Source organism: Clupea harengus, chromosome 5 (genome assembly GCF_900700415.2).
Source record: "Clupea harengus chromosome 5, Ch_v2.0.2, whole genome shotgun sequence".
Taxonomy (NCBI): domain Eukaryota; kingdom Metazoa; phylum Chordata; class Actinopteri; order Clupeiformes; family Clupeidae; genus Clupea; species Clupea harengus.
This window is the reverse complement of record NC_045156.1, coordinates 18,837,406-18,857,113: the sequence shown is the minus strand read 5'-3', so window position 1 is coordinate 18,857,113 and position 19,708 is coordinate 18,837,406. Positions and strand designations below refer to the sequence as shown.

General features: G+C 40.6%; 2 protein-coding genes across 3 annotated transcripts; both read right to left on the bottom strand.

Moving 5' to 3' along the window:
- Positions 1–469: 469 nt before the first annotated feature.
- prkag1 (protein kinase, AMP-activated, gamma 1 non-catalytic subunit) lies at positions 470–10,626 on the bottom strand. 2 transcript variants are annotated; one of them, XM_031567989.1, is made up of 13 exons: positions 10,448–10,626; positions 8,852–8,930; positions 8,170–8,270; positions 7,850–7,931; positions 7,709–7,767; positions 7,397–7,442; positions 7,242–7,296; positions 6,936–7,062; positions 6,526–6,691; positions 6,359–6,396; positions 3,839–3,985; positions 3,227–3,326; positions 470–2,850 (listed from the first exon to the last, which is right to left on the bottom strand). In XM_031567989.1, exons 1-13 carry the CDS (start codon positions 10,454–10,456, stop codon positions 2,837–2,839), a joined length of 1,023 nt encoding a protein of 340 aa, XP_031423849.1. In that variant the 5' UTR covers positions 10,457–10,626; the 3' UTR covers positions 470–2,836. The 2 variants fall into 2 exon arrangements, with proteins under 2 accessions (XP_031423849.1, XP_012684844.2); XM_012829390.2 differs by having other exon boundaries at positions 8,873–8,930.
- A 71-nt stretch (positions 10,627–10,697) lies between these two features.
- On the bottom strand, positions 10,698–17,796 carry rhebl1 (Ras homolog, mTORC1 binding like 1). The gene is made up of 8 exons (XM_012829391.2): positions 17,399–17,796; positions 16,563–16,634; positions 16,158–16,225; positions 15,813–15,895; positions 14,832–14,888; positions 14,692–14,739; positions 14,201–14,282; positions 10,698–12,508 (listed from the first exon to the last, which is right to left on the bottom strand). Exons 1-8 carry the CDS (start codon positions 17,448–17,450, stop codon positions 12,416–12,418), a joined length of 555 nt encoding a protein of 184 aa, XP_012684845.1. The 5' UTR covers positions 17,451–17,796; the 3' UTR covers positions 10,698–12,415.
- Positions 17,797–19,708: the final 1,912 nt, after the last annotated feature.

The following is a 19,708-nucleotide window of genomic DNA, read 5'->3' as shown; positions in this document are numbered from 1 at the left end:
TTACTTCCACTGAATTCATTATAATACAATTTTATCAGTGTTTGTTAGATGTATGTTTTCTTGTTCATGTGGTAGTAACACTTGAAGTCAGATTGAAAATATTAAATTGCAATATAGTGCTAATTGTGCACTAAGAGGACACAACAGAACAAATGCTATCTGAACAAGGAGTTTGAATTGAAGTTTTTGATTACCGGTAAAACTACCACAAAACCTCTGCAAGTTGAATGCCACATGGTAAGACCAGACTTGGTGGCTCAACCTAGCGCAGAACTCTGGAGGGAGTTGGTGAAATGTTGCACAACAGTCAGCAGGAAAATGACAGAGACCTGTCCTCAGCGTGGAGGAAGTGAGTTTGCAGATCACAGACTTAACACTGACCCAGTGCCATTACCAAATAACTGTATTATAGTTTCACTTAGCCTGGGAGAACATCTTTGTTTGATGACAAAACATATCCACAAGCATCTGAATGCAAATAGTTTGTTCCATTTTATAGAAGATAGCAAAACACGAGACAATTTAACATTTTTCTCCATAAACCATCAGTAGTGTCCAGATTTGTCTATGCATTCTTACATGCACAAATAAACACTGACCCCCCCACACACCCACACAAAAACCAAAGACATGACATACAAATGAAGAAAACTAAAATATTTATATTGTGCATGCATTAAGTTAAAAATTACGTGGACATATTATGCATTGTACAAAACGTGGGATATTTACATACATGATGCATTGGGCATTGATCTGTATGTTGAAAAATAATCTCATACGCGTATTGAAGATATATAGAATGTGATTTGTAATAAAGGAAATGATATCATGATGGAATGGCTATACAAATCCCTTTCAAGAACGAAAACATTTGGAGGACAAACAATGTGAGACATAGTTAAAAGAACTCGGGGTCAGAATATCACCAAGCGATCATTCAGTTGATGGACGCCCTCTATTCACAATGACCTGTGATTGGTCCATTTGGTCAGGGTGACAGGGTTGCCACCTGGGTCAGGTTCCAGAGTCGCTGGGGCTTTTTGAAACGAAAATGCTGACAAGGAGGGAAAGCTCATTGGACTGTGCTGCTAAGAGACGAGGCCAGACTGCTGACCAGTAGGAAAACGATGCGAAGGAAGGACTCCCGTTATGCTAGAATGATCCTTTGATGCGGCACACACCCACACACACACCTCCGAACAGGAATCAATTACGCCAGAGAACGAGGGACAAGGAGCAGGTCACCGGGACATAGAGCTGTGGAATAAATGAAGAGTTGCAAGACTTCTCCTCAAAATGAAGAGGGCTGCAGTTTTTTGGACCTTGGTTAAAACACGGAAAGCTGGAACACAATTAGAAGTGTTGCGTCTGTGCACTAATTTTAAGGCCAGTGTGCCGATTTGCTCTTTCCGGCAAGTTTTGAAAATACAGCGATTGCTTAGGGAAAGACAGCGGCCTATGGCCAATAGATGAGAGCCTATCTCTTCATCTCCATTTCTTAATAAGTTCAAAGGAGTAAAAAAAATGACAAATTGCCTTTTCAAGTGATTTAAGTGACCTTCAGTACAGCTGTTCATAGAACTCAAGAAGTCCTCCTTACTGACCATTCAAATGAATGCAAACACTATGTCCATTTCATCAGCTACATGACAACAGAACTGAGAGTGTGAAATTAAAAAATGCATACGAAAACCATGATTATGACATAAATATTCAGTGTCCATATGTTCATATAAATGAATACAAGCTCTTAAAACAGCAATCATTATTTCTCCACAGCAGACTTCACATTACAGGGGCCAATGGGTCATTCAGAAAAGGTTACCATTTCCAAGTCTGGGTCTGCATTTTTTTTTAATTCAGGTCTGTGGACCAGGCAGAGATTGAGATCATGGTCGATTTTGGCTTAAAATACGAATACGGCCTTCAAATACTCTATGATTTATGGGGTCTATGTGACTCTCAACAGAGAGAATGTTTTGGATGTGCATCTATGGAATGTGATTATTATTATTTTTAACCCCAGACCACAGCAGCTAACACCACTGACTGAGAATGTCTTGCCTGGCTGCAGACAACTCCCGGCAGAGAGGCTCACGAGGTTCGAACCGCAGTGTGGGCCGTAGAAGACGGCTTTTTAGAATTTTTCAGACGTAGCTCTGACTTCTCACACCGATCTGTTTTGACCTACGTTTGTGGGGCACAAATCAAACATCTGGCCGGCACGGGTGCATTCTACAGTGGACTTCCGAGGCCAGAGATATCGAGCTAAAAACTCTTATATGAAGTCAGTGTCATCTTGCTCTAACACACACAATACTTGAGTGGCTCCCTTCATAGCGTGAAGAAAAAAAATGGTTTAACTGCATAATTTACACCTGAGCTCCTGATGGAACAAAAACAGTAGGAAGTGGTGCCTTTAACAGGCTGTTCCCCTGCAAGAAGCAATTTTGGTGGGATGTGTGTTTGGTTTGAAATTTTGGCATGATTTCAATGTTTGTGCTGTCCATCCCTTATAGTGCCTATATGTATTGCTGGATTCAATGTGTAACAGAAATCTTTCATGTGCTCACGATGAAAGAGGCAGAGAGAAAGAGAGACAGAGAAAGAGAAAGGAAAGACAAAGAGAGAGAGAAAGAGAGAGAGAAATCCCTGTTTTCACAGGTGGGTGATCAACCGTAACAGGAGTATCTTTACGAAGACTCCTCTCTCTTCCTGAAACCCCATCCCTCTCACACTTTCTCTTCAGGACCTTCCCTTCGGGCCAATCGTCCAGCCGTGCCCCCACAGACAGAGACAAAGGAACAAAAGCTCCTTCCTCTCTCCCACCAGATTATCGAGCCGTCCCTAAAACAACAAATTACTTTTTGTCAGTCTGTGGTGTCTTCCCACATGAAAATGGTCTGTAAAAAACATAGGAATCACACTTGTAGGTACAAAACTTGCCTGTGGTAAAGAGCTTGCATATACAATTCATACTAAAATAGCCTTAATGCCATACATAGGTCATACATAAAACAGATATTTTTTCTATGTTTACTGTAGTGAAAGGAGTAACACACTGCTATCGTATACACTATGTATCAATGAACATATATATTCATTTTATTTTTCCGTATGGTTTTACATGTGCAGACATGCAGAAGAGTTAAGAAAGACAACTTTCAGGAGGACTGCTCTTGCACCGACAGGGAGTTCACACAGAGCATGAGCACGAGCTTACCCTCTTCCCCACCGGTGAGCACCAGCGCCTGGAGGATATCCGACAGGGAGACAATGCCCTGCGCCACCTCCTGATCATCCACCACCACTAACCTGTGCACCTGGGGCACAAAAGAGGGATGAGATATGGGCACTGACCACACTAGTAGTGCTGCTGTGTGAATCAGTCCTGCAGTCTAGGACTTGTCTGGATCGCTTGCTTGCAAGTACATGCGGATGCACTCTTGTGTTGGTACCAATGACTCTGAAAATCAAGCACTTTATGTTATGAAGAAATGAAGCCAAAATTGGTTGGCCATATTTGCAAAATTGCATCCAGAGTCTGAGTAGTAAGTGCTTTGTACAGCCAGAGCATGCGTAGTAAACAGAAAATTGGTCAGGTTTGTCCAGGCCTGACCATATTCAGTTAAATCGCCACCATTTTTCAGTTCCTCTGGTGGCTTCACTTTTGACATGAGCGAACGCTGTCTATGCTTTTTACAGTAATTGCTTGGTACAGGTAGCTGCACTTAGGTCTAATCTTACCCTTCATAGCAAATAATCTCATCACATTTTAGGCAGAAGCATAGTGAAGTAATGGAAATGAGGCCCATCGAAATGATATGAATGTCACCTCGGCCTCCACCAGTCTATTGATGATAGTCTCCAGAGTCTCGTGTTTGTAGCAGGTCAGCACGCCCTCAAAGTACTGCGAGCGATGCTGCAGGGCCTTAGTGACAGTCACGTCCAAGTTGTTGTAAGTTTTCTCAGCTGCCAGGTTCTAGAGAGAGAGAGAGAGAGAAAGAGAAAATCACTCAGTACAGGAGGAACACACACACTCACACAATAGGGCATAGACATATTAGAAAGATCAGATGCACAAACGCAGAAACGCACACAAACACACACACACACGGATTAACAAATATACATATCAGAGGTGCCAGAAAAACCTGCTTCTATGCGCACACACACAAGCCCTTGTGGAAAACCTACGGAACACATTCACACATCAACAGATATAAATATCAGAGGTGCCAAAAAAACCTGCTTCCACAGGCACGCACACACACACGCAAGCACACACACACACAAAACCCATTCACAACACTAAAAAAAGGATCTGTGCCTCCTATTCACCACAATGAAACCCATATTCTCACACCCTTGCACAGATCGTGTCCAAACAGCACATGGAGGCCAACCTTGCTGAGGGACAGGAGCACAGGGAGGCCATGGTGAATGAGTTCACACTGAGCCTGCGGGCAGCCAATGGCTCTATTTAAAGCAGCAGAATAGTCGGCGGCTGGATTTACTGATACTGCTGCTCCCGCACTAAGGGACTGGTGGATATTGACCTCTCGTGGTCACATCAATAGCAAGGCTAGAGCTGGCACACAAACACACACGTACAAGCATAGAGACATACAGTGGGGAAAATAAGTGGCCGATTTGGCCACTTGCAAAGAAATGTGTGATCTATAATTGTAATAGTAGGGGTATTTCAACAGTGAGAAACAGAATATCAACAAAAAAATCCAGAAAACTGCATTTTATAACATTCATGACTTAATTTGCATTTGATGCAGAAAATAAGTATTTGAACCCCTAGCAAAACATGACTTAGTACTTGGTGGAATAACCCTTGTTGGCAAGCACAGACGTCAGACTTTTCTTGCAGTTGGTCACCAGGTTTACACACATCTCAGGAGGGATTTTGGTCCACTCCTCTTTGCAGATCCTCTCCAAATCCTTAAGGTTGCGTTTTCAATCGGAGGGAATGAGGGAATGAGGTTCAAGCCCAATATTCCACATTACATGGCCCCTTCCATAGTCCCCTCGATGCAGTGGAGTCGTCCTGTACCCTTGGCAGAGAAACAGCTCCAAAGCATAATGTTTCCACCTCCATGCTTGACGGTGGGGATGGTGTCATATTCAGCATTCTTACCCCTCCAAACGCGGCAAGTTGAGTTGATGCCAAAGAGCTTGATTTTGGTCTCATCTGACCATATCCTGTCTCCCAATCCTCCTTAGAATCATTCAAGTGTTCATTGGCAAACTTCAGACGGCCCTGTACATGTGCTTCCTTGAGCAGGGGGACCTTGCGAGTTCTGCAGTACTTCAAACCATTACGGCGTAGTGTGTTGCCAATGGTTTTCTTGGTGACTGTGGTCCCAGCTGCCTTGAGATCATTCACAAGCTCCCCCTGTATAGTTCTGGGGTTATTCTGCACCTTTCGGATGATCACCGATACCGCACGAGGGGATATCTTGCATGGAGCCCCAGACCTAGAGCGATGGACAGTTGTTTGGTGTTGCTTCCATTTACGAATAATCGCACCAATAGTTGTCTGCTTCTCACCAAGCTGCTTGCCGATGGTTTTGTAACCCATTCCAGCCTTGTGCAGGTCTACAATCTTATCTCTGACGTCCTTGGTCAACTCTTTGGTCTTGCCCATGGTGGTGAGGTTGAAGGTGTAAAGTATGATTCTTTGGACAGGTTTCTTTTATACACATCACCAGTTGAGATCAGGTGTACCTTGTTAGGCCTAATGAGGACTAATCTGTGTGCTTCTTGGGCGCATAACTGGTCATTGGGAGCCAGAATTCGTGCTGTTTGCTTGGGGGTTCAAATACTTATTTTCTGCATCAAATACAAATAAAGTCATAAATGTTATAAAATGCAGTTTTCTGGATTTGTTAGTTGATATTCTATTTCTCACTGTTAAAATACACCTACCATTACAATTATAGATCACACATTTCTTTGCAAGTGGCCAAACTTGCGAAATCGTCAGGGGTTCAAATACTTATTTTCCCCACTGTAAATAGTGTGTGTGTAAGTGTATCAGGCAACAACTAAAATAAGAGAGGTTTAAGACCAAGAGAACAACACTCCTCCATCACAGTAGGAGTTTTATTTCCTGTGCTGTAATAGACCCAGTGGCATCACAGGGCTGACACTTGTGTTCTACTGTACGCTAGCGAATGCTAGTGAACGCTGGAGAATGTTAGTGAATGCTAGCGAATGCTACCATATGCTAGTGACGAGTTCTATTAATAAAAGGGCTGATCATTGATCGTTTATGTTTTTGTCACACACACACACACACTCACAAGCACAGACACAAACAACCAGCTTTAGGGGGACTTACTATGACGTCAAACTTTGAGTAAATATCCACAACACGTCCTAGAAGGAGGAAAGAGAAAGGGGCAGGGACATGATCAATCACATGACCGACAAAGACTGGAAGGAATTTAATTAACAATCATGGCAAAAAAATATAAATTCATTATTGTTTTAACAGCCATCCCTCACCTTTGTCATCTAAAACAGGCAGAGCAGAAACCCTCTGCTCCACAAAAATACCCAGCGCTGTGTACAGTGGCGTGTCAGAGCGCACCACCGCTATGTTGTCAAACGTTCCTATACTCAACTCCTCCAGCTTCCGAGTCATGAAGGCCGGCTTGGGCATCTCAGAAATCTGGAACGTGGAGACAGAGAGCGGACAATTGACATTCATATGAAGACAGACACAGAGACACAGAGAGAGAGAGAGAGAGAGAGAGAGAGAGAGACACACAGAGAACATTGTTCAGAACATTAAAACCTCTCTAGTACTTTGAAAAAACCATCAGGGTTTCCCCCAGGTCAGCAGAGCATGGAAGGAGCGAGTCAGTGCAGGTTGTGTCTGAACATGTGGAGGAGCTAGTGTGACTGGCACTCACAAAAAGTTTGAGGAACTTGAGGATCCGCTTGTGTGTGAGAATGTAGAGCGTGTTCCCAGTCAAAGGGTCTATTACAGGCAACCTGTGGATTTTGTGCTTGACCAGAGATGCTACAGCATCATATAGACTATGAAAGAAACAGAGTGAGAGAAAAGGACAAAAAAGCTAACCTTAACATGTGGGGAAAAAAATACATGACACAAGAGCCACACTATCTGTCTTTACAGAGAGGACACTAGTAAAGACAATAACAACAACAACCACAAAAACTAATTCTGAGAAGGAATAAGAGTGATCCTGAAGTACCTTGCGTTTGGAGAGATGCTGACGAGAGGCTTGAAGGAGTCCTGAAGGTACACTTCTGTTAAACAACAAGAGAGACGCACAAGTGACATGTCAATCCCTGACTTTAAGAAACTCTCCAAACACTGACCTTCAACTGAGCACACTGCATTCCTCACCTCTCCAGGTCTCAATTTTGTGCTCTTCCAACTCGTAGATCTGCACCTGAGGAGGGAACCCGGAAATGTCGTGTGAGCATCCCTCTCAGCCATAACACAGACTGAGGAGTTAGGTGACAGCTGTGACATTTTTACAAGGGAGGATCTGTGTGCGCAATCACAATAGCCTGAAGTACAGCTATAACATATATCCAATTATTTTACACTCTTTGCGTCTGGAGGAAGGAAAATGTAATGCCTTTGTTGAAGGGCACTTCTGGGGCCAGCCCCTTTACACCAATGCCTATGCAGTTACAATAGCTGGATTCATACCAAGGGTGATTTGTAGTAACGATGAAGGATGTTGATGAAGTCAGTTATGGTCAGCATACCTGTTGGAGAAGGGTATAGACATAAGTCCAAATGCCTGGGGATATATTGCAATTATGACAATAAATTAAAGCCATTACTCACCGACAAAACACTGCCTCTTACAGTCCCACAGTGGCGCTGCCCTGACCCCATTTGATACTAGTGCAAAAAATGCCTTCTTCACCTTATAAGGTAAATGAAAACGCAAAATTATAATGTATGCTTTATTATCAAAAAGCTATTGTGTAGAATTAGGCAAGTTAGTATGTTCCTTTTGTCACAGAGAAAATCTGCATGGAAGCTTATAGGAAGAATGTACTGTACGTGTGTGAAGGACAGAGTGAGTGCCAGAAAGAGCCTTTACATTTATCTAGAAATGTGTATAGTTGTAAAGAGGGTATAGGTGTAGGACCCCCACTTACTTGAAGCGAGGTATCAAACACAACCAGTTTGGAGCTGGTGGGCACCAGGTCATAGCAGCGATGTGACTTCATGAACCGTGTGTAAACATTATGTTCTGGATCTGGAGGGGGGTGGGGGGAGAAAATGAAACATTAATCAATTTTTCTGGCAAAATAAAGAGCAACTAAAACCTTCTTTTTCAAAAGGTGTGACTGAGGAAAAGTGACATAATGTTTGTGTGCATGCATGTGTGTGTGTGTGTGTGTGTGTGGTGTGTGTGTGCGCACGTGTGTTCAACCTCATGTGTTCCTACGCACCCTACAGTGAATCTCAGTGTTTACCGAGTATTCATATTTCACTCTGACCGAGTCAAAATCACAAAGTGATCTACTGTAAACATCATTACAAGCTATCCAACACTTTAAGTTACATTCTACCCTGTTCATTTCAGAGTTTACTTTTGTTTCTGGGGTGATAAAGATTGGTTTTACCCAGGGGGACGAACGAACGAACGAACGAACGAACGAACAAACACACACACACACACACACACACACACACACACACACACACACACACACACACACACACACACACACACACACACACACACACACACACACACACACACACACACACACACACACACACATTTCAACACACCCCATTCCATGAGGTCAAACTGATAGGAAAAGCACAAACCTGCATGCTGGGCTGCCTCACCTTCTACAACAGGCTCCTTTTTCACCTCTTGGCCTACATCATCAAATGAATCTGGAACCTAAAACACAGATCACTTGTTTTGTAAACATCACTGGTGAGATTAAGTTAAAGAAATTAAAGATGTCATCCATTTGTGACACAACCTCGACTAGTACACACACAGAGAGACGGACACACATACAAACCGCAACTTGCCCTTCCAATGTCTTTGTTATCTTAAAGTGCAAATGTTAACTGGAGAGAGATATGGTTTAAAACATGATAACAGCCCACTGAACCTCACCTGTGCTAAAAATGTCAACTGTATGGTATGCAAGTTCTTAGTCTGCTGAGCCCACAGTACATAGTAAAGTATTGCTGAAATACCTAAGCAGCTGTACTCATCAAATATCACACATCAGCAACGTTTGATGTGCTGAGTACAACAGCAAGTTGTGTTTTCGTACCATAATGACGAGCCTTGTGAATAAATAGATGCCAGGAGTTATAATTTGCAACACTGGTGTTTGTGGTTAGACATTACATGATGTCAGCGAACCAGAGATATGTGTATGACAAATCAGTAACGTTAAGTCTAATCGGTCAGATACAAGAGTCTTAACATTTGCATAACAAGGGGGGTGATTTTAAAGAAATAAGCCATTTTTTGTTACACCGTGTCGTGGAATAAATTGTAGTTGGTGACCACTTAAAATATACTGAGAACTATTAATCCAGCCGGCACTCACATCGTTGCAAGCTTGTTGGACGCATGCACCCTTTCTCCTTGCCTCACTGATGTTTTTCCATGGAGTAACTTGTTTGCTTTATAGCTAATTTTATTGAGAATATTTCCTCAAATGTCTAATATACTTGTTTGGGCAACTTCGAATACTTTGGTATCCGCTAGAAACAATAACAACGGAAGTTACTTAGCGATAGCTTGTAACAGTGATAACTAGAACGCCCACCCAGTTTTAGCTCTAAATAATATTGTCCCAGGGTGTTATTGTGTTTTAAATATTTACGTTATCTACCCGATCCCTATGGAATTATCCATTAACGCTAACTGGGCAGACAAGATATGTGAAGCGCCAAACAATGTTGCTGCCATTAAGCGTTCTATACTAGAGAAAATACTTATTTAGTAGTATACATTGACAGCCTACCACCGAAAGACCACACTCAGTAGCTACTAGCTAAAGGGAATACCATTTAAGTTAACTGATAATCCCCATCCACACTGACCGGCTTGTTCAGCTTGCTAGAAAGTTCAACTGCAAAACTAGCTAATGACAGGAAGCATAGCCAAACAGTTGGCTAGCGAGTCCAGTAAGGTTAGTGTTAACTAAGATGACTGGTTTCATGATTGGATTTTACGTGGACCTGCCTGAGACTTTCTGTTTACCACATCGTGGTTTAACCTCTCAGCTGACACATTTCTCCAAAACATAACCAAAATGAGTAACGTTTACTGACTGGCATTATTTGTTCTAGCCTAGCTGGTTAGCAGCTGTTCGTTATCTTGACATTATCGGTAGCTAAGACGCTGCATAGCTTGCTCACTTAAGCAGATAGTTACATAAATGTACTCACACACTCCATGCCCCGTCTACTGACTCCTCAAGTGAGAAGTATGACAGTTTCTCTCTTGAGTCTTCCCAAGGACGCGATATACTGTACAAATAAAGCGATACGTGGATAGGGTGGTCTATTTACTGTCTATGCTCTGAAGCGGCCTCCCCCCTTGTTTATTTCCGGTGAAGCTCTGAACTGCGCATGTATGAACGACGCAGCGTTTAAACTGCCACACATAATCGCCCCTACCGAAATAAGAGACAAGAAATTCAAGAGTAAAGGATTTATTCATTTATATACAAAACTGTTTACAGCAAGATTTTCTGTATTAACTAATCCCCCACGTGGGGTATTGGGTGTTGAGGTGCAACAACACCACTGGATGTCCCCCAAAAGCAATGTGAGAGTCAAGTCTACAGAGTAGAGAAACCCTAGAGAGCACCTTCAATCAGTCTGGGCAGAGGTGAACGGTCTGTGTATATGTGTGTAGATGAATTTTGGGGAGAAAGAGGGGACATGAGTCATATAATGGGGGGGGCAGGGGTAAGGCACGTGACACAGCATCACCAGCACACCTTCTTTTACACTACCACTCAATTACAAAATGAACCAACCAACCAACCAAATCAATAAATCAATCAATCAAGATTTTTCAATTACCCCAGGTGATGCTTTCAAACAATACTATAAACAAAGTAATATCTGTAAGAGAAACAATTTAAAGCTGTACAAGGAATACAGCTAAGTTTGCGGGGGGTGGGGGGCGTGTTTAAATTCAGTAGTGGATATTTCAAAACCCTAATCTGTCAACAAAGTTTCAAAGATGAAAAATTCTAATCAAAAAGGAGGAAGAGAGATAAGAAGAAAAAAAACATGATTTACAGTATTATAAAGAAATATTCTGCTGCTGCAATATTCTCATCAGAGGCACACAGTTGAGTACCTGCAGATAGTCTGAAAAAAGGCCCGGGGGGAGGGGGGGTAAACCCCACATTACCCCAGAAATCATTGACAGCTAATGAAAGGCAGTTACAGCAGTGGAAAAAAAGACTCCTGTCAATGGACCAATGCATCCTCCATCGTATCCCATCACTTCTCCAGACATCCCACTCCTGACTTAGACTGACCTACGAGGACTGGGCAGGGGAAAGCTTCGCGCTTTTCGCACACCCCCCCCCCCCCCCCCAAACCCCTTTTACCTCAGTCAGTGGAGAAGGGTGACGAGGACAAGCTGGTAAGGATTGTAAGAGACTGTTTGACAGAAAAAAGCCACAACGGATTGGCTGGAATCTATGAACAACCTGAGAAAATAGACTGAGTACTTATGTTAGGCACCAGCGATTGGTTGGCCTAAGTGGTGTCTAAGGCAGAGACAGCCAATGACAGTGGACAGAGACACTAGGGTCACACCACCCACTCCTGATAAATGGCTAGACGTGTAAAGTTGATTACTAGTGTCCAATGAATGTAAGGCTGTGAAAATGAACATGTGTAATATCACATTAAAAATGCAGCGCTGAAAACATTAAAATGAAGCATGTGGCTATTCAGTTTATATTTGGCAGTTTTTTTAAACTTACTTTTCCCAAGTGTTGCTTGACTGAGGCCAACCAACCTAACAGACTACAGTACTTTCCACAGCAAGACTTTTGTCTCCGCATTACTTTACATGTCTTATTTAAATCACACTGGGAATACTTTGTTAAGTGAATTCCATACCTCTTTTTTCATTCATATATGTTTGATATATTAAAAAGAAAGAATAAATATAATGCGATGTTATGTTCAGTTGGCCTCAGAACACCGTGGAGCTGTAAAAAGAACTGTACAGAATCGTAAGGGGACAGAGTGTGGCAGTTCTTTCCTACTATTGGGGGGCCTTGAACTATAACTCTGTAGTTTGATAGATTACAATTGGCTGGCTGGTGATGTTGTGTCTCCTGGCATAGGCCAATTAGCCCACTGCTTGTGTCTGCCTGGACCCGCCTACATCACCGCGCACTTCTTTTCCTCTGAGGGGGCGTTTCCATCTGCTTTCTCCATCTCCAGGATAATTCTCTTGAAAACCTCCACGGCCGTCTGTGCCAGAGAGATAAATCCAACATCTTAGTATTTTTTAACTGATTATTTCCTAGTTTCACCCTTCCCCTTTCAACACTCAGCAGAACATCTTCATAGTACTTCAAGCTGCTGTAAGGTATACTTCATGGTACTTCACGGAAATAGGTACTTTGAGAAAACAAAGTGTGGGACTGGCTTGGATTCTGTAATCAGCAAGTCAAATTTCAAAATGGTCTAGATATATTGACCAATCAGGAAACTCCCACAGAAGCGGCCAATTATTTTGCAAGTGCACCACACATAAGTAAGAAAGGAATGACTAATACAGTACTCTGGCTCAAGTAAGCTAGAAAAGCTAACATCACTTATAACATCTCCAAGCTGAAATGTGTCATGCATTAAACATTTGAATGTCTAATAATTCTTAGAAAAGTGATATTTGTTGATTATGGAGGACTGATGTAAATGAACAAGGTTGACACACCAGTCATGCTGTTTAATAATTTGGGGAAATTAACTCCCTTGATTAAATCGGAGGTTACAAGTCTTGGTGTTATTTTAGATTCAGATTTAAGCTTCAAGTCTCACATTAACAAGGTGACGAAAACATCATTTTTCCACCTTAAAAACATAGCTAAAGTCCTGCCATTTATAAATCAAAAAGATGCTGAAAAACTGATTCATGCCTTTATTTCAAGCCGTCTTGATTATTGTAATGCAATCCTTACTGGCCTCCCAAAAAAAACAACTGAGAGACTTCAGCTCATTCAAAACTCTGCAGCTCGGCTATTAACCAGAACCAAGAGGAGAGAGCACATTAGTCCAGTTTTAGCTGCTCTGCACTGGCTTCCAGTAACTTTTAGAATTGACTTTAAGGTCCTTCTCCTAATATACAAAGCCCTTAATGGGCTAGGACCAAGTTACATTGCAAACTCCCTAGTCAAATACTTGCCCTCAAGAACACTGCGATCATCGAATGCTGGTTTATTGGAGGTTCCCAGCAAAAGCCGTAGGAAAATCGGGGACGCAGCATTTGTCAATTACGCCCCAGTGCTATGGAACATACTGCCTATAGACATCAGGGAAGCCAGCTCGCTTAACATCTTTAAAAGAAAACTAAAAACGTACCTCTTCACATTAGCCTTTAACTAGCTACCACTTCGCACTATATATATATATAAATACTTTTAATTTAATTTAAATCTCTACTGGTGATATTAAGGGGTTGGATTAAATATATCCCTATAATTATAAAAAAAAAAATTTCTTTTTTTTTTTGCACTATATCTTTGTTATGTTTCTTTGATGTCTATTTTTATGTGCATGTCATTTCTTTGTGCATATTATGTATTTGCTGTAAAGCACTTTGAGCTGTATTCTTTTGCATGAAAGGTGCTATATAAATAAAGTTTTATTATTATTATTATTATAAGAGGGAAGTCAGTGCACATATCTCAGGTGCAGGACAGGGTAAATACAAAAAACTACTGAATCAAAGTTTGCACACAAAGTTTTACTCCCTCATGATGAAGACCTAAGAAGGTCGAAACACTGGTTGTGCGGCATTAAAAAATAAATTAATTCATTGAAAAAAAATAACTCATGGGGTAAAAGTTTGTGTGCTGACTTTTCTTCAATAGTTTCTGACACACCAGTCGTTTGACTATCTGTACTGCTGAAGATGCCCAGTACAAAGGACGTCTACTTCACCTGGTTTTCTTTAGCAGAGGACTCCATGAAAGCAGCACCCCAGGAGTCGGCAAGCTTTTTGCCCTCCTCTGGCTTAATCACTCTGGGGACACGGGAGCACACACAGACAGGACAGACGACACAGAGAAACGAAATTATGGAATGCCGCTAAAGCTGGTTCTATTTGTGCCACAAAATAATTCAATCTAGTAATTTCTCCAGCAAATCGCATTAAGATTCAACAGCACTGGCTGGAGGATCTGACTGGATTCATCCACCCTCCCAATTACCTTTTGCATGAAGACACATTAGTGCCAAGACAATAAATTAAACCATGTTTAGGGTAGTCAAAATATACTTGTGACATACAGTAACATAGTGCAGCTATGGCTGGGAGGGCATAGGGTTTACAGTGTCTTCTAAAAAGGACATTACTGAGGAATTTGTAAAACCAATGCAGTTCTCATACTAGACTTACTCATTCCCCAGCCATGCTGTTTCATTGTTCTTACCTCTCCATGTGAAGATCTTTTTTGTTCCCGACCAGAACAGTAGGCACCCTAAGATGAACATCACAGCTCTTTTAGTGTAGTAGCTTACATCAACTGAAATCACCCGCGCCCCACAACAGCAAACACAAGAAAAAACTTACTGAATCTTTCCAACCATATCCAGCAGCTTGTCGTGTAGAACCTGAACAACTTCAAAACTGAAAAAGAAAAGGGAAAACGAGAGAAAAAGAAAGGAAGAAATAAAAGTTAGTGGGGAAAAAAGAAGGGGTGGTTAATGTACAGTACCAGTCAAAAGTTTGGACACACCTTCTCATTTTTTGAGAAGATTTTTCTTTGATTTTATTATTTTCTACATGGTAGATAAAACTTTTTTTGTTTAGTACATCATTCCATATGTGTTCTTTTGTAGTTTAAATGTCTTCAGTATAAATCTACAATGTAGAAAATAATAAAAGTAAAGAAAATACTTGGTGAAAGGTGTGTCCAAACTTTTGACTGGTACTGTATATTGGTTTGAGGGCCAGGATTGTCGGGTATGGCCAACACACATACAGCAGAGTAGAGCTGAGCAGAGCAGCAAGGTCAATAAAGGACAGGACAGTTATCTCAAGTATGCATCTGCACTGCCATTGTTCCTGGCTGTGCAGTCTCCGCCGAGATTAAAAACCACCAGGCACTAAAATAGGTGTTGGCAGAGGGCATGTACAGATGATTAGGTTGCTCTCATATTTCACAGTAATTTACACATTCATTTTACTGAAGTGGTGCTGACGCAGATACAGCCATAACAAGGGCCTTACACAGACACATTAAATCTCGTTTTACCAGTATTACAATGAGCACTACAACTTTGTACACCCTCTCTGACTCACTGCAGTAAAGAGACTAGCTAACTATAACATCATTAGGAAGGAACAACTACAACATAATCAGCATCTGTCCATTTTCACATGGAAAACATTCCTCAGTGTTCAGCTCAGCTGTTCGTAGGTGATTTAAAAAGGCATTGTATTACATTATCATTTTTATAGATTAAAACATCTAGATCCTTCCATGCACTCCCATCTTACTTAGCCTTCTGTACTTGCCTCAGTGAAATACTAGGGCACTATGACACCCACCTTTTCATTGAGGTGACGGCGTAGACAAGGACATAACCATGAATGTCCATTGAGTGAGATTGTGGGAAAATGGAATACTCGTCCTGGAAAAACAATTGAAAGCAGGTGAGATTTATGTAAAAACTGTGAAGAACTTATGTAAATGGAAGGAGACAGAATGCCGCTTAATTTGCTATAACAGACACATTACTTTTCTTATTACTTAAAAAAATACAGCAACAAATGTACACTAACGTGTATCTGGCAATTGTATCTGCACATAAAAAGTACCATCCAACAAGTTCACTGACTGGTATTAACTAACTCCTATGAAATAACGACTGCAACACCACATGTGAATAGTACCTGACCAGCAGTGTCCACAAGCTGAAGATTAAAGTCCTGGCCGTTCACAGATACCATTTTATTAAAAGCTGTGTCAAATCAAAAGGATAGAAGAATCATGTCAGTAACAATGGTGGAATGTGTAACACCTCGATGATAAACCTATTACTGCTGTGAGTCACACTATACCATAGAAAATTCCTGGTAGGTGTTAACCTACTTGGCTTGGCAATAAAAACGTTTCTGTTCTGACTAGGGCTTATTTGTACCATTTTTAAAAACTGCTTGCACATGACAACAACATGAGCTAACAGACTAACTAAAGAATGAATGCTAATAAATTAAAATGTCCTATAAAATCATACTGCTCAAACCTATGATAAACAACATATAAACGGGTGAAAAAAATTAAGTGCACAAACTTACTGTTTTCAATAGTAGGGTCATATGAATCTACAAACTGTCCTTCCACGAACTGTATAGTTAGAGAGGACTTGCCTGTTACAGAGGAATTTTGGTCAATTACTTCAAGTATTTTTAATGTCAGATGCACAGAACACAGAGTCAGACTGGGCACTGAAATTATTAAGACAAGACACCGCACAACAACCTACCATAGCATAACATAAAATAACATAAACATTATTGATACATCTGACATTTCCCACCGTTGCAATAACGCATGTCAACACGAATATATCCTAATACGGTCATGGGGGCAAACATCAAATTAGCTCGCCTTAGAGTTTTCAATGTTAACAATAAGTACACAAAGGGAGCTTCTACAATCACGTAACAGCCAACAGCCTGCATAAGCATATGTTGGGAAACGTACAATTTATTATAGGTGACAAACTATACAACAAAAGCAAACAGTATCTAGCCCCGCTAGCTAGCTAGCTAGCTAGCTAGGTTCGTTAACCTTACTGTTGTAACAGATGCCTTACCTTTAGCTGGCTACCACAACTTTCGCATGTGCCAGAGTTAACTTAAAAGGTTAGCTTACTAGCGAGCTAGCTGAAGTTGATAAAATAATTATTCATAAAGTGACTTACATTGCTCATATAGACACTCTCAGCTAAATATCTTGGCGATGGTTAAACGCACTGTCTAAAATGTCAATGAAACAGATATATTGTGACTGCAGCTCATTACACTAGAGTTATTAAAGGTAATGTTAACGTTAGCTAGCTAGCATTGCTATGCAAACAAAAACAAAGACTAGCTTGCTAGCAGACCACACTATTCCAACTCTTACTCACCAACAGACCTATATCCCAACACAGCAATCTTCCTGTGTTTCGGTTGAGGCATTGTTTGAGAATAGAGTATGTAAAACGATATCAAGTATTCGCGATGCTTTAATACTGGAAGAAAAACTTGTATCGCCACATTCGTATCTTGTCACGTGACAACAACAAACTTTTCCAGGCCGCTCGAGCTAGCTGTCCGCCGGGCCTTGAGCTTGACTTGAAGAAGTGGCGCGCGTTAAAACTTGAATTTCGAACGATATCGATCGAATATTAATATTTGATGCAGCTATACACTAAGAGTTCTTATATTTGAGCAACTTGCTCTTGCTTTTCAATACTTTTGACGTAAACAAAAAACGGCTTATTCACTGCCGTGGCGCTTTCGAGACACACTGTCGAAAAATGGGCATTAGAGACTAGACACGGCACGCCGTCGTAAAAGAAGCTACGTCAGACGCGCCGTTGTAGAGTAAAGTTGAGACCTATGGCAAGCCGTTTTAACATTTAATCGAACCACACGCCTATCTGTAAGTACATTTTAGATCCATAATAGCATTTATCTAGGTCAGAATGGTAATGGTAACTTTTAACACTAGTGGAAATTGTATTTCAAGATAACCTGGTGAAAACCAGTAAATCCTTAAAAAGTGTAATTTCAGATATTGACAACACCTAGTACAAATTACGCCACTTTTGCCGTTCATGTGTATTGGGCTTTCAATATCAGATATCCACAATTGCATTTGTTATCCAAACTGGTCCATGCAATGCTTATCGTTCAATTTTCTGATCACAAATACAAATTTCGACTAACAATTTAAGTTTAAATATCCAAAGTTTCGATTTTTTTTCTGTTTTATTCAGAAGATTAGGAAATTCAGATCCTCCAGACAAACTTTGGACTCGACATGTGTGCTAGGACCTCGTTAAAATAACCGACATATATTTTGTACAGTGCGGATGGTTAGGTAATGAGTGACTTGGAAGGGAAGATACCAATCTAATTTGCAATACAGTCAAGTGGATGGTGGACCTGAGTACAGGAGGAGGGCGACTGATGTCTTCAGAGTGGCAGCATTTTGGTTTGGGGGGAAAAAAGTGTTGTAGGCATATTGAAATGTCTGCCCTGTCTAGTCCTACATTTGTCTATGTCTACAGAACGTTTTGGATGTGCCTGCCAGCTTTTAGTCTAAACAAATCCTATCCTAATTTTTTTTTAAATTATGAATTATACTGGAATTCATCTACTAATGACATGATGTTGGATTGGCCAATTATCGCAGCATCAGCATCAGATACAGTAGGTTAATTCACTGGCCTACATTAGTTGTTTGTCTAGATAGGACATAAGGGTAACCATCACTTGCAATCATAGCCTAGTTCGTTTCTGGTGAAGCCTACACCTGACACCCACAAGTGTACGAAGATTATTAATGTTTTACATTTACATTTAGTCATTTAGCAGAGTTCAGAGTTCATAAATAGCCTTATTTATGCCAAACATGCAAAGGCTACAGGCACACCCCCACGACAACTAGCCTATCAGACAACACTTAATAATAATAATAATAATAATAATAATAATAATTTATTTTATTTGTAATGCACTCTTCATTCAAAAGAATCTCAGAGTGCCAAACTCTTAACCATCTTAAGACTTAACCATCATCTAGGCAGAACTCGGGATACAATATCACTACAATGTTAAATAATTGGAGTCCAACACCAATTTTCGTTTTAGATCTTACTTTTTTATCTACAATTAGAATTATGATTAGAAACAATGCAATCACATATATCCATACATTTATTGTGGATATCTGTTGACAGGTAGATAGAAGCCTTTTTATCATAAAAGTTTTTTCCAAGTAAGAATTATATTGCAAAATGTAATTGTGGATATCTGAAATTGAAAGCCCAATATACGACTGTCAAAAGTGATGTAATTTGTCCTAGGAAGAATGACGCAGATATCTGAAGTGACAATTGTAATTGTATCTTTGTCGAAGGAACATTTTAATTACGGATGTCTGCAATACACGTAGCTATTAAATGTTAAAACGACCACATCATTTTTTTTATTTTAAGAAAATACAGTTTCTACTAGTAAGAATGCAATTGTGGATGTCTGTAATTACCATTTTGACTAATAAGAATATCATTTTGACTAGGAGAAATGCTGTTGTGGATATCTAAAATATAACTAAGGATAGTCAATGAACCCTTTTTATGTCAAAACGGTGTCCTATCTAACAGATATGCATTTGTGAATATATGAAATTTCAATTTCAGTGACAATATATTTTGGACATTATTATT

Bases quoted from the DNA above. Each gene is read 5' to 3' on its own strand.
- prkag1 (XM_031567989.1), bottom strand. The intron at 8,271-8,851 runs GTTTGTGCTTTT...ACCCCCCTCCAG, and splicing joins TGAGGCAGCCCAGCATGCAG to ATCCAGAACATAATGTTTAC. The intron at 7,932-8,169 runs GTAAGTGGGGGT...TTACCTTATAAG, and splicing joins TGTTTGATACCTCGCTTCAA to GTGAAGAAGGCATTTTTTGC.
- rhebl1 (XM_012829391.2), bottom strand. From the start codon at position 17,450: ATGCCTCAACCGAAACACAGGAAGATTGCTGTGTTGGGATATAGGTCT. The intron at 16,635-17,398 runs GTGAGTAAGAGT...CCTCTGTAACAG, and splicing joins GTTGGGATATAGGTCTGTTG to GCAAGTCCTCTCTAACTATA. The intron at 15,896-16,157 runs GTACTATTCACA...TTGTTTTTCCAG, and splicing joins TTGTGGACACTGCTGGTCAG to GACGAGTATTCCATTTTCCC.